The sequence below is a fragment of the Empidonax traillii genome, unplaced genomic scaffold, assembly GCF_003031625.1.
Source record: "Empidonax traillii isolate 1590-97213 ecotype Southwest subspecies unplaced genomic scaffold, ASM303162v1 scaffold16:size2589160, whole genome shotgun sequence".
Classification (NCBI taxonomy): domain Eukaryota; kingdom Metazoa; phylum Chordata; class Aves; order Passeriformes; family Tyrannidae; genus Empidonax; species Empidonax traillii.
In genome coordinates this window covers 2,536,875-2,552,077 of record NW_020955209.1, presented here as the reverse complement: position 1 = coordinate 2,552,077, position 15,203 = coordinate 2,536,875, and the positions used below count along the sequence as shown (strand labels likewise).

The window sequence follows — 15,203 nt, the reverse complement described above, 5'->3', positions numbered from 1 at the left end:
GTGGCCGCCCCTCTTCCCACCGGGAAAGGCGAAGCCGCAGCGGCGCCGCTCGCTCGGCAGCCCCGGCGCGGGAGGGCGGCGGCGGCGGCTGTCGGGGGCGCCCGGTGGGGCTGAGGCGGCACCCGCCCGCGCTGCCCCCCATGCGGCGCGGGCAGCGGGCTCTGCGCTCGTCTTCGTCTGTGTGGGCGGGCTGGCGGCTGCCGGGAGCCCGCCATGGGGCGGCCGCGGCGGGGCTGCTGAGCAGGAGGAGCAGGAGGAGGGGGCGGCGGCGGGAGAGCGGCAGCCGGGCGGCCCCATGGAGGAGCGGGACGGCGAGGTGCGCTGGGACGGGCTGTGCAGCCGCGACGCCGCCGCCCGCGCCGCCGCCCTGGACACCATCGGGCAAGCCGTGCTGCGCCGCGCCGAGAGCATCGCCCCCGCCGCGGCCGCCGACGGGCTCCCGGCGCCCGCCGCCCGCGACGGGCTGGGCGAGGCGCTGGCCCGCCTGCTCATGCTCTCCAAGCGCTGCCCCTTCCCCGACGTGAGGGAGAAGAGCGAGGCGATCCTCGGCGGGGTGCAGGTGAGCGCAGCAGAACCCACTCACTTTGACTTTTGTGGGTCGGGGGCTCTGCCGGACCCGTCCTGTCCCACTCGGGGCACCCTCGGTTTTTCTGAGGTCTGACCCGCTCTGTCGGGTTTATTCGTGCATTAATACGTGCCAAATGCTCTCCCCCACCCCTCTCCCCCTCGAAGAAACATTCGGAAAAGCCTTACTAAAAGGCAAGATGTGTGTTGGGGGGGGGAGGGGGGGAAGTGTTTCTCTGAAGACGTTCAAATCCCACTGGGCGCATTCCTGTGTAACCTGCTCTAGGAGACCCTGCCTTGGCAGTGGGATTGGGCTGGATCATCTCCAGAGGTCGCTTCCAACCCTAAGTGTTCTCTGATTCTGTGAAAAAGCGTGAAGCCTTTCAGTGCAATCCGGCGGAGGGGGCTTGGCAGCGAATGGCTGGAAAGTTGGGCGTCCTGAAGGAAGCGCTGAAATGACAGCTTTAACACTCTGGTTTCGGTTTGCTTGACGAGTGCTGCGATATTACTAGGTTACCTTTGACAGAAAAGCAGGAAGTGTTAACATTCGATGTTACCCACTGAAAATATAAATGGGAAGTTCTGGAGCATTTGAAAGCCGTGTAAGCTTCAAGGCCAGAGCCTGTCAAAATTCCCTTCTTGTTGTTTATTGGAAAAGAGTTTCTCCCCTGGAATCGATAGGATCCAAACTTTTTTTTTTTTTTTTTAACAGCTCATAGGCGGCCTAGCCAGTAGAGGATTACTTTTACTGACCTAATGCTAACAAAAATAAATGTTACTTTGTACTCTTCCACTGTTACAATCTAATTATAGCAGGTCGCATTGCAATTCTCTTGCTCACCTCAAATTTTTGCGCAGGTCTTTAAATTCTTGTAGTAATGAGTCCAGCAGCACTGCTAAAAATACTACTTGCTGCAGAGTGGGAAAAGGAAGAGTATTTCTTTAATCACAAGCAAATACATAGAACTGTGCTTGAACTTAGCTGCCCAATTCCCACTATTGCACTTTTTCTCCCTGAACATTAACAGGTTAAATAAAGGGGAATCTAGGAAAAATAACAACAGCAATAATAATAATATTTTAAAATATTATAGATCTAATAGTTTATACATTACATACATAGTATTACATGAAAACCACTATATTTAATAATATATGTAGAAATACATTCTGAGTTTGGGTTATTGGAGCTGAAAGAGACTATTTTATCTAACTTTTCAAGAGTGTGCAATGTGATAGATACAGTATAATTTATTTTGTACAGCTGAGACTGTATGGGACATTTTTCTCAAAGCAGATTTTATCTGTAGAAGTTGATTGTTTTTCACAGGGTCTATGTGAAAAGCTTGAGAGCTTTTCTTTAAAAACCCAAACCAGAGAAACAAACAAACCACCCCAAACTTGAATATTAAATTGAAAACTTAAATCTGGCACCTTTGCAACATCATCTTCCCTGTTAAAGATTCAAATGAGAAGTGAGTTTTTTACTAGTGAGAATGATGAGTCACTGGAACAGACTGCTAAGGGAAGGCTTGTTTTTATCAGGTTCAAGATATCAGTCTATTCAAAGGCCAAACAGATGGTGATCTCTCACCTAAATTTTGGAGTAGGTCAGAATGCATGACCTGATTACTCCCTCTTAGGTGTTTATGTATTTCAAGTTAGAGGCACGATCAACTATTAGTCTTATTTAGAAACTTTGTTTAGAAGCTTTTTTTGTTCTTTATTTAGAAGCTTTTTTTTACCTAGGCCAAAAAGTTCTGGCAGAAAATATGTCCATCTTCACTGAGCAACTGCAAGTTCAAATCCCATGGTCATAGTTGGCTTGATTAATAAAAACAGATGTGAAAGGTATAATAGATATGAAACCAATTGCATTCACACAAGCTGCGGTAAAGGTTTAACAGCAAGTTGAGCAAAATAAAATCAAATGCAACATTATTTTAAGAAAATCTTTAAAAGCTGCTCCAAGAGAGACGAATTCTATGTTTTATGAATTTAGAGTGGCAAATCTTATTTCTTGTGTCTGTGCTCATAAATGAAAACGTTTGTTGTAATATTTGGATCTGCAGAGAAATGTGTGGAAGAAATAATCCAATCCAAGTATTCTGTTTTGGATGCTGAGGACTGTTGTCAGGCATGAAATGGTTTTCTGTTGATTACATGTCCAAGAGGAATTTTATCCAAATCGCTGCCGTGAAGATGGCAGATAAAGCAAACAATTAAATATAATTAACTTATGGCTTTCAGCAGTGATTACAAAAGTAAATAGCTTAATAATAATTTAAAAATGTGAAATCCTATTCAGAACAGCATCAGTACTCGTAGGACTCACTTGTATTACTTTAGCTCCCTGTTTTGGGATATGAAACAGTATTTAAGTCCACAGCAGTATGTACCATTATGCTGTGTAAACCTTATTCTTTTCCAGGTTATTAAATGACATAGAGCCCAAGGCAGGAGAGGCAACTTGAAATCCAGAATTTCTCCTGGGATCTGGGGCTCCCCTCCTTCTCTCTCTTGTCAGATGGTCCAAATCAAACTAGTAGTCTGAGCCTGGACTGATTTTTTTTTATCCTTCCCTCTCTCCCCCTCCCCCATCCCCCTCAAAGTGGAAAATTGTAAAATGTGCTTTCTTCATCTTCCAGCTTTGCTTCCAGGATAAATCAGTGAGGAAATCCAAGACTTGAATTTTCCATGCGGTCTAATGGCTGTTTATTTCTGGGGCTAGTACCCTCTTGCCTGTTGGGGCAATCAGCAAATATTTAGGCATGAGCAACTGTGCTGCTCGTGTTTTTGCAGCTTTGTGTGTGGAGCAAGTTGGTAGAATGCATTATATGGCTGGTGTGAGCTGCAGGCTTGGCAGCAGCCTGTGTCAGCGTGGCATCCCTCTAAGCCTGCCTTTGTTATGGTCTGGTTTTTTTTTTTTCCTTTTCTGGATAAAACTTCCTCTGATATGTGGTGGAATGCTAAGTGTGCAACTTTCTTCTTTGCTATTAAAAATAGCATTATTAATGCTATTATTAATAAATAGTATCAGAATCTATAAAAATTGATTAGTGCCTAGCGTAAAGTCCTGTTGATCTGACTTATGTTCAGGATACTGGGTTTCTTATTGTAGGTTATATGTAATAATAATAATAATATACTTTTTAACCCAAGAGAATATATCTAATTTCTCATTTAGATTAGACAAGTTGTTTTTGTAAGTTATTACAAAGACAGTATCGGCAAACTCGTCTCCTTTTTTCTTAATAAAACTTTCTTACTTTTATTAATAAAAGCAAGGAAGGACCTAAAACCACTTTGACCAAATAGATAATTTTAAAAATATTTTTTAAATGTTTAAATTGCCATGCTTTAACCAAGTGAAAAGAGTTTGAATGTTTGCATTTGAAAATATTTGAGCATTTTTTTTGAGCTAAACCCCCAAATACATATCATGGCTTTTGATAACTTCTTGCACACGTAGTATTTTGCAAGTTTTTATACCATATTGCTTATGACCTTGCAGAATAGCCTGTCATTCCACCCAATATGCTAGGTGTCTGCACTCCAACACAAATAAATTTGGGATAGAACAGCAGAGGAATGTCTAAGCATGTGATTATTAAAAGTATTCTGCCAGCCTCCATCGGATCAATTAGATTTATGAGACTGGAATATAAATACAAGGTGTACGTCTATAGCTGGAGAAGAACCACTGAAAGTGTGAGATTTGGTAGCTCAAATCTCTTGTAACCATCCAATGGAAACACTAAGCAGAATATATTACTCTTCAGGGGATGGAAATTCCTACAAAGAATTTTTTAAACAAACAAGGAGAATACATAGATGGGAGGCAGGTTCTGCAGGTGTGACAAGATGTCAGCATACATAGGATAAAAGATGACAGCAGCAGAATAAACCCCATAAATGTCAAAAAGCTTAGCATGTAAAGCTTGACTGGGGGCAAATACAAGGAAGAAAGAAACTAATCTCAACCTCTTTGAGAAATAATATAGTGATACCAAGCCCTTGCACTGAAGAGAAAAATTATTAATGAGAAAAAGAACTTTGCTCTCTATTGGTCTTTTCATTAGTGTGGACAGAAGAAACGTGCAGAAAATGGGAAACTGTTGCTGAAGATGTAAAGCGCACAAAGATACATGAATAAAACCGGGATGGTAAAAACCATAAAGAGGTGTAGCTGAAGTGAAAATTGAAAGAAAGCAAGAAATAAAAGATCCACAGATTAATGGATTAACAGATGATGCTGAGGTGATTGAAATTTTTTTTTTTTTTTTGAAAGGGTTAATCCAGGCAGTGTAGTCAGCAGCCGTGATAAAAGCATAAATACTACTTTCCTAGGCTAGGAGAGGGGGGAAAACCTGTAGGTTGCTTGGATAAGCAACAGATTTTCAATCTAGTAGGGCCTGATGAAATTAATTCCAAGATGCTTAAAAAAAAACAACTTACCTGAAGCAATCTCATGTAGTGTATTGCAATCTTGAGATGGTGGAGGGAAGTAGCAGATTCAAAAAGATTAATTGGTGCTTACCTCTTCAGTGTGGGCTAAGTGGGATGGGATGAAGATGAAACTGGTGAATTTTAACTTTAGCTCAAAGAAAAAATACTGGACCGGTGGTGAAACACATTTTTGGTGCCTATGAGAAGTTGAGCAACAGCCAAAACAGACTTATCCAGGATAAAACCTTTTAAAACCAGCGTTGCCACTACTTTTATGATGGAGTAACAGGCCTTGTGGTGCAGCGAGATTCTATAATGTTAATAGGTTGTTATACTGGAGCCCTCAATGTTCACATAATATTCTTATTAACAACCTAGGGAATTATGATCTATAAACTACCTTGTAATGAGTAAAATTAGCTGGAAAATCATCCCCAGAAGGCAAGTGAGGTCAGGTAACAAGTACGTGGTACAGACTCTGCAAGGTCCTGTCCAATACAATCCTGAGTAACAGTTTTTTATGCTTTGTTGAATTGTAGATTACAAGCTGGGAGGGAGAGTAAGAATGCTGGAGAGCAGTCATATAATATAAAATTATTTTAACAGTTTATGTGAGCTTGTATAATCTAGTCCTCTGATTTTTTTTTTGTGAGGAAAGTTTGAAGTATTTAGTGGTGGGATGGTCAGCTAAAAGGAGGCTAGGACAATATGTTACCAAATAAATGGGGGCTGGAAGGAATGAAAAGACTACTGCAAAAAGGAAGGAAACGTGAGCTAGAATGAATGATCAACGGGTGTAAATTCCAGAAAGACTTGGGTTAGACATTTGGGGAAAATTTCAAGATTAGGATAGTAAAGTGATAGTAAAATGAACAATGTCATGTTCATTGCTAGAACTCTCATTGTCTAAACTGTTCTTAAAAATCAGTCAGGAGCAATATGCTTATCTGGTCTCTCCCTGGGAAAGGCAGAAGAATATTGCTAACTGGATGATTTTTCTTTCCGGCTTCTTTTTCTGTCTTTTGTGTTGGTAACTGCTTGGAAGCACTTTGAGCACTGAGTTCTTTTCCTTTGATCTCCAAGACTGTATTTACCAGACAGGTAGTGCTGGAACTTGTGATCTGGAACCTGTCCCTTGTATTAAAGCGCCAGCTGGGCTTGAAGGGGAGCTTTGAGTACCTCTTTGTTTTCTCAGGCCTACTGCCCTAGGGGATAAATGGAACAGAATTCCATAATTTGCTGAGGGCTCTTACGGCACAGAAGAGAGGAGTCATGTCAGCAGCCAGATATATCCTTCTGTCTTACAGCCTTCAGGCACTGATTGTGATCTAGGTTTGCTTGGCAGTGGACATGAAGTGGAATATCCTTACGTTCCCAAATCCTGTCAAAACACTTGTATGGGTTTAAATGAAATGAACATCCAGAAGGGATGAGAAGACTTCTAGTCACAGCCAAAGCAGACATCATGTCCTCTTCCTCTGCAACAGTGGCAGGACAAATAAAGCCAGGAGAGGAGGTATTGATTCTCATGTGTGTGTTCATAAAGGATAAAATAGGAGTTATTTTTCTGTTTCATTGCTAGATTTTTTTTTTTTCTAGCAATGTGAAGTCACAAGAGAGTTCACTCTTTGCTTTGTGGATGCTCCATGTTTGAGCTCTGTGATGCGTGCTTGTTAAGAGTAATAAGGGTGAAACTTAATTATGATCCTTGCTCTCAAATGATTTATCCTAATGACTCTAGTATTATAAAAGACTAGGTAACTTTTGAAATCTTTAATCTGCTTTTGGAGTAATCTTTGATAAATGACTTTATAACTTTGTCTGAAGTCTTTTCTTAGTCTTCCTGCACAGCACAAGTAACTTTCTTTAGTGAACTTTGAGATCTGTAGCTAGGCACATCTGTTAGGTTGTGGGATTTCTTTTGTCCAGGTGAATTTGACTGTGTCCTGCTTCATGGTAGAGATGTTCCCCTGTGATGCTTACTGTGGGTCAGTCACCACAGAAATGTGTCTCAGATGAAATTTATTGTCTGTTGAAGCTTACGAACTTAAATATAGTATCCTCACTGGTGGTGATGAATTTGAACCATCTGGAAGCAGACTAGTCTCCCTGCACAATGCCAATACCCAAATGGGTTTCTGTTTCCCATAGTACTCTTACATAAAGGGAATTAAAACATCCTTTTTTGTGAGTTCACTTCATAGCAAAAGTCTGTTCTGTCTCTTCCAGTGATTAGGTGGTAGGGATTTGATTATTTATTGTAGGATGCTCCCTTCAAAATCCACATGTTGCTTTACCAGATCACTAGTTTACAAAACATCATGTCTGTTAGGGTATTTTTGTGGTGTTCAGATACTCTTGCTTTTCTCAATATTGGGAGAGATTACTGAAGTAATCACATGATGCACTTAAATGATTAGTCTCATTTAGAGCTTCTGCTGCCTCTGCAGTATTTATTGTAAACATGTTCTGATGATGGGTCTGCATCACGTGTGTGGGGCAAGACTGGCTGGAGAAGTTAGGGGAGAAGACCTGATCTTGACATGTCAGGGAATATTCAGAACAGGGCTGTGAACGTATTTCTTAAAATACTTAAATTGTCAATAATACTTAAGATTGCCTTATCTGCCCCCTCGCTCTTTCAGCCTGTTTGCATCCTTTCTTCAGGGTGTTGAGAGAGATGAAGGGAAATTTGTTGAGCTTGTCAATTGTAGAATTGCCTGACCTTGGAAATGTCTTTGGTTGGAATAAAGAGTTGCTTGAAAACAGTGGAGTTTCTCAAAGTGATGTGAATTAAGGTATCTGGGTCACTTATAATGCTGTTTCTGTGTTTAGAGCCATTCCATAATTTTCTGTGTCAACTGTATGCCAGTCTTCTTGTATGGAAATGAGTTTTGCTTAGTCAACTTTTTCTTATAATTGTTTGGAATAACTTGATCTGTAAATTTATGAGTTTATGTGAATTGATTTTCCGGGCATCGTAACTAAAATTTTTTTGTTTTCAAAAGAAGTGAAGAGTGAAGCACACATTTGATAATATTATCTTGGTTGGTTTTTATTTTTTGGCTGCACTGAAGTGCTTTAAACTGAAGAAACTGAACTTTTAAAATGTTTCCTTATCTCTCACTGTTTAGTAATGAGGTAAGCAATTACAGATTGTGCACTGGTGGCTTAGATAAAAAGGTTTGTTTCCTGTCTTTTTTATTGTAGGAGCTAATATCTAGAGATCTGTAGAAACCAGAAATGCTTCAGGTTTAATGCATTTTGTAAATAACAGCATCTGTTCTCCTGACCTGGCATTTGCTAAGTCATATGAGCTTTTTTAGACTTTTTTTTTTTTTTTTTTTTTTTTTTTTTTTTTTTTTTTTTTTTTTTTTTTTTTTTTTTTTTTTTTTTTTTATTTTTTTTTTTTTTTTTTTTTTTTTTTTTTTTTTTTTTTTTTTTTTTTTTTTTTTTTTTTTTTTTTTTTTTTTTTTTTTTTTTTTTTTTTTTTTTTTTTTTTTTTTTTTTTTTTAATTTTCTTTTCCTTCTGTTTCTCTTTCTAGAGGTATTTCTACAAGTTGGCTGTTCATTTCAAATCGTAGCTGGAGATGATCCTTTCGAGTCTACGCTCATGTATTATAGTGTCAACTTAGATGTTTATCTTAAATTATGTTTCTCACTCTGATACTAATAGTCTATGGGTAGAAGTGATCCTTCCCCCCTCTCTGCATTGACTTTGCTAGAAGTTCTGCTCTGCTTTAAGTTGCCAAAAAGCCAATTTATTTTTACTTGAATCTTAAAAATATTTTTTTTTCCTATTTAGTATGTAAATAACTGTCTTCATTTTGGTGTCTTGGCATGCATTTGGATGCTTTTTGCTCACATATGGAGAAATTGTATGCATCTTGAGATGTTCAAGCAAAGTGAAGAGCACTAGGAATTTGAAAGGTTTATAAATTAGCATACAATGCGCAAAACAAAGTAGCATATGGTATTAAGTAAATTAAAAAAGTATGGGCTTCTAGGTTGTGTAAGTTAATACATCTTGTGTTAGCTAACTTAAAATTACATTGTCTCACTGTGACAAATGTAAAGTGAGCACTGAAGAAATACTTACTGTTTTATCTTCTTATTCTTGACTTTTTCTTGAGGTCAGGGTTTCTCCTTTTAAAATAAACATAGTGGAAAAGTACTGAATATATCATTGTGGGCCAGAAAAAATAGTTTTGAAAGCTTGAGTATATTTTCCTGTGGATACTGAGTGTTTAAATTTCTAAAAATATGGTTGCTGTCAGTATGGTTTTCTATTCCAGTAAATTGTTTGCAGTTTTAAGGGGGATGGGAGGGTGGGAATAGCTTAGGTCCCTCTCCAGAAATCAAGTGAAAGATGGAAATCTTCACTTGGAGCTACATACATAAATTAAATCCAAAAAGTTGAGTGGTGGTTTTTTTCTTGTTTACTGCTTTCTTGATGTTTCCAATGACTTGGACTTTTTTTTTTCTTTGTCTTCTTTTTTTTTTTTTTTTCCCTCTTTTTTCTGGAAAGCTTAGGTTAGATGTCTGCCAAAAGTTGGTTTGGGAAGGTGAACTGGTTTAGTTCTATTTAAACCTAGTAAACAATTAACCATTTTCCTTACTTCTTCTTCTACTTTATGTAGAAACTAAGCTTGTTCTTTCAAGTAATTTTGGGTTAAAAGTATCAACTGGTGTTGTGTTCTAATGCCTGAATATTACCCCCCCAAAAAATTGGGCTGGTATTTTAAAAATAGAGGTGATGGTACTTATGTCATGTAATCTGTCTCCTTCTGGGCAACTACAGGAACTTACTTTCAATGGAGGCATTGTAGTAAGGGATAGCACAGGGCATCTGAAAACATGTGGGTGGGGTTTTTTACTGTAAATTAATTAGAAATTGTAACTTCTTTTCATTATTCTATGCTCTCTGGAGTCAATAATAAGCTTTTCTTAGTGTCAGGTCTCTCCTGGCAAGTCCTTTGTCTACCTAAATAGCTGACTGGCTTTGTGGGCCTAAGTTCTGAGACTGAAGGTATAGTAACCTCTTGGTTCAGTTTCCCTTCTGGGATGTTTTTGCTTGCTATTGAATTGGTTTTAAGCAGTTTTCTTCCAAAACAGGGTTTTGTTTTAAGAATTCCCTGACTCCTTTACATGAAATAATATGGTATTTGTTAAAAAGGAGAACAGCCTTCCTTATTTAAAGCTCTAAAGCCTTTCCTTGTGTGCCTTTTTTTTTTTCCTTTGTGGGGAGGAGAACCTCTTTTCTGAAAGATTTTTTTCCATTGCAGCTTGTTGCTGAGCCTTCACTGTTCCTGGTGTTTTGGTGCAACAAAACTTTTAGCTTTAAAATGCAGCCTGTTTGCCAACACCACATTCCACTCGGATTAAACTGCTGGATTTTCAATTTATTTAAGTTTTAAACTAGATTCATACTGATTTCCATATAAAAGAAAGACTGGAGAGAGAAAAAGTTTTCTTAATCTTTCTCTGAATTTCGAATCAATGCTGAGTGCAAACTTGTGTTGGTTTAACAGTACTAGATATTTGGCAGCTGCCATGCACAAAATGTTTTCTGCAGCTCATCATGTTATGAAGATAAGTCCTTACCAGGACAAGATTGCTTTTGATATTTGCCTTAATGTCCTATATGTCCATTCTGTCCTTCCCACTTGTGTTACAGAAAAGGTTTTGGAAGCCTTTTAACTTTACCCAGATTACATTTTTTTTTTTTAAGAGTTACATTTATAATGGTTGCTTGTATTTACATAGAAACTGATGTATAAATAGTGTTATATAAGAGAGGCTTAATTCTAACATTTTTATTGATACTTTTCTGTTCCAGGATGCAAGAAAATAAACCAAATGGAAATATTTTTGTCTGGCTTTTAGAAGGCATATTGATATCTTGGTTTGTAGTGTTCTGCTTTTCTAACTATTCATAACATGACAGCTCTGGTGGATATTGTCTGGAATCTGTCAAAAGAGAATGTGTAAATCAGGAAGGTCAAGTGTCGCTTCTCTTTCCTTCATTTCTTGGTGTCAGGACTTTCTGTTAGAAGATTTGGGTTTTTGAGTAAGGTTTCAGGAGGAATGAACGCATGACAGTTTTGTCAAGATACAAACTGGGTCTGCCATCGTTTTTCCAAAATACTGTGTACTAGAATTATATTAGGGAAGAAAACCCTCAGATTTTTTTTGTTTCTTTATATGTAGTTGGTTTAGGCAGCTAAAAGGAGATGTCTTCTTGATTCTGTAATAAACATACAAATCTGTATCATCATGTGTTTTTCTAACTTTGGCAGAAAAATGAATACTAATCTCTGCACTATGTACTTCTTAAATATTTGTTTAAAATCAGAGTGGACAATCCAACTTGTAAAAATTGAGTCCCTTTGCTGTCCAAAACTTCCAAGAAATGTAAGTGGAAATCAAATAGCAAAGAGCATGTGCTGTAAGTTCTTGTTACGTATACACAGTACGATAAGACAGGCAATCTAACAAAGACCTAACTCTAAATTCGTAAGCCAAGCACAATTTCTTTCATTTTGAAGTAGCACTGAGGGATTTTACTAGGGATAATATTATGTGAAATATCTTCTGTATGTAACAGAAGCCAGGGATAATATAATTTAATAGCCTCATTTGAGACTTGATTCCTTTTTCTGGTGCAACAGTAGATTCCTGATGCTCATTGAAATCAAGGACTCCATCTCTTAGAGATTAAGGCAGTCTTAATGTGGATAACAGAGTCTGTAAACTACTTTCTCTTCAAGATAAGTGATACCTTTTACGTAGTTTGTGCTTCTGAACATTGAGCTCTGGGAAATAGTGAACTCTGAGACTTCGAGATGGCAAGGAGAAGCTTCTTGTAAGAAGTTACTGGAATTCTTAACAATTCTGAAGATTATAGAATGAATAAAGACTTGAACCAGCCTGCTGTATAATATTCTGTTGTAACAATCTGATTAAAAGCAAATATAGAAGAGAAACAGCTATTGTGTCCTTGTGGCAGTTGCTTTCCTTCATTTAATTAGATGGGATAATGACTGTTCACAGAGTATGATCTGATTTGGAAATCCACTCATCTCCAGTAGAGTATCCTAAAGAAAATATTCTCATTATTGAAGAAAATTCTAAAGTTCTATAAATATCTTATAACAATCTTTTTTATTTCTCTCTTGTGGAGATGAAGTGTAGGAAATGTGTGAGGCGGGATATTTAATAAAGAATGTTCTGGGGTTTTTTTCCGCCTTGGTTCTGCATTTGTATTGGGTTTGCGTGGGAAGGTTTTGGTAGCAGGGCAGCTACAGGGGTGGCTTCTGTGAGAAGCTGATAAAAGCTTCCCGCGTGTCTGACAGATTCAACAGCAGGAGGCTCCAAGATGGGCCTGCCACAGGCCAAGGCTGAGCCCAACAGTGATGGTGGTAGCACCTCTGGCATAAGGTATTTAAGAAGGGGGGAAAAACACCCTGGGCAGCAGCAACTGCAGTCAGAGAAGAGAGAAGTGAGAATATGTCAGAAGAAAACGCTGCAGACACCAAGGTCAGTGGAGAAGGAGAGGGAGGAGGTGCTCCAGGCTCCAGAGCAGAGATTCCCCCATGGCACAGACCATGGTGAAGCAGTTGTGCCCCTCAGGTCCACAGTGGAGCAGATCTCCACTGGCAACCTTTGGAGGACTCCACACCAAACCAGACTCCTGAAGGAGACTGAGACCCTGTGGGAAGCTGTGCTGGAGGAGACTCCAGGCAGGACCTGTGACCCTCTGGAGAGAGAAACCCACACTGGAGCAGGTTAGCTGGCAGGACTTCTGACCCTGCAAGGGGACCTGTGCTGGAACAGCCCATTCCTGAAGGAACAGGTCCCATGGAAAGGACCCACACTGGGGCAGTTTGTGAAGAACTGTAGCCCATGGGAAGAACTCCCTTTGGAAAAGTTCCTGGAGACCTGTCTCCTGTGGGAGGGACCCCACAGGGGAGGAGGGAAAGGACGAGACAATATGTAATAATCTGACAGCAACCCTCATTCCCTGTTCCCCTGCATTGCTGGGAAAGGGGAAGAGAAAATTGTGAGAGAAGTTAAGCCAAGGAAGAAGGTGGGCAAGGGAATAAGATGTTTGAAGATTTGGTTTTATTTCTCAATACCTTGATTTGATAGCTAATAAGTTAATTTCCCCAAGTTAGTTCTGTTTTGCTCACAACGGTAACTGGTGAGTGAACTATCCCTGTCCTTGCCTCAACCCACGAGCTTTTTGTTATTATTTTCTCTCCCTGTACAGCTGAGGAGGGAGTGATAGGGCAGCTTTGTGGGCACCTGGTGTCCAGCCAGGGTCAACCCACCACAGTATTTGAACTAGTTCTTTGGTGTGTTTTTCCGAGATTGAAGTTCAGAATTTGCTGGGATATCAGTGTTTGCTTGGTTGTTACAAAGCTGAGAGGTGTCTCAAAATAAAAATTTTGTATGTGAAAGTGTGCTGCTTTTAACAAAGCAGGGGAAGTGTTTGCAGGGGAAGATTTCTTCAGTAATGAGTGAAAGTCCCATGAAGACTGGAAAGAAAAGTACACTTAGAATAACCAAAAACTATGAGCATGAAGGTCTCACATTCAAGTCTTTGCTTTGTCCCTCTCAGATAAGTGACTTTAGAGGGCAGTTGAACAAAGTAGAACTACTTAAGCAGTAGAAAATGCATGCTTTCTTTTAAAGTAGTAAAAATCTTACAGTGTTTGCCTTGGGTATAGGAGTATCTCATTTAAGCATGAGTGGGATATGGACTGGAATTTGAAACCTGGTCTACCTCATCTCAAAACTTGACATGGAGAAATAAGTACATGGAGAAATAAATAGCCGAGGTCTAAACATTTCATCAAATTAGGAAAAAGCACTTGTTGTCCAGCTGCTGTGAAATTCATTTGCCTCAGTCCAAAAGTGCTTTAAATTAAAGCCAAAGTAGTGAGGAAGCTTTGAAGGCCCTGTGAGGTGGGGTGAAGGATTTTACCTAACTAAGTAGTTTTAATCCAGTTTTTAAATAAATGGAGTTCAACAAGAATTTTGGTGAAGACTGAAACATGCTAAAATAATTTTCCGAATCATAACTTCTAGTAACTATCTTCAGTTTCTTTTTAAAACACTTATAAGTATGTTAACTTCAGAAAACTGGGATGGAGTACAAGTCTACATGGCTTTTTGAAACTTTAGCTTCTGGGATCTTTTTTTGAAGTGTGGGGGGGAAATATGTTGTGCTACAGAAAATAGGTCAGATTTTTTTTTTGTACCGCAAGAGCAAGGCGTTTTTTCTTTATTCAGATGAAACTTAATTATGATATTAAACACATCTGTTTATTAGATTGTTGTGGATGGATTTTTGGTTTGAGTGTTGTTTTTTTTTTCCCCTTTATTTTTTTCTGAAAAGTTTAATTTTTAACTGGAGTATTTATTGTCTTAGCAGTAGTATTTTGGCCACCTACACTGTCACATTTGCAGAGGGAACTGCTTTACTGAGGGCAGTTACATTATTACTGTCTGATAATCTAATAATTATAGATGACAAACCAGCAGGTACTTCATTAAGAGTGTTGTGTACAACATACAATTTTGACATTATCCTGGAAACAATATTTTCCTGGGAGCATCCCTGAATTAACATAACTACTGCTCATGTGTGCTAAAGTGAAGCATATATGAGCTTGCAGGGTTGAATCTCTGTACTGGCTGGTCTGTCCAAAAGCCTCTTAATACCCGGCTGCAGGATTCCATTTCAAAACATTCTTAGTACTTCCAATTATAAACAATCTTGTGTCTCCTTGTACAGATTTCAGGTTTCCTAGAGTTCGTGTTCACTGTGCCAGACTGACACTCACACTTGTCTCTTAATCTGAAAAGTTAAGTCTTGAGTAGGGACATGTAGGAAGAATGTTTTGGGTATCAAATGAATGCAGCTGCAGTATTTTCAGGACTAAATTGGCTCACTGTGGGCTAGCAGGTGTGCAGTTTATCTATTTACTGCAGTTACCATAGCAGTAAATAGATAAAGTCCACAACAGTTCAATTAGCTTTAGCAAGCTCTTTCTCAGTTGTGCATGCTTCACAGAATTCCACATGGAGTGAACTGAAGCTGATGCACCCACTCCAGAGAGATGTAATGAATTTGAAGGAACACTTGGGGGAGACTTCATGTCTCATGTTTCCAGTTTTTTGAT

General features: G+C 39.1%; 1 protein-coding gene across 1 annotated transcript in view; it reads left to right on the top strand.

Annotated features, from left to right (window-relative positions):
* Positions 1–280: 280 nt before the first annotated feature.
* SESN1 (sestrin 1) overlaps positions 281–15,203 on the top strand; it is an 81,095-nt gene continuing 66,172 nt past the window's right edge. The window contains exon 1 of the mRNA XM_027895622.1: positions 281–559. Coding sequence (XP_027751423.1) covers positions 296–559 — 264 coding nt within the window. The 5' untranslated portion in view covers positions 281–295. The remainder of the gene's footprint in view (positions 560–15,203) is intronic.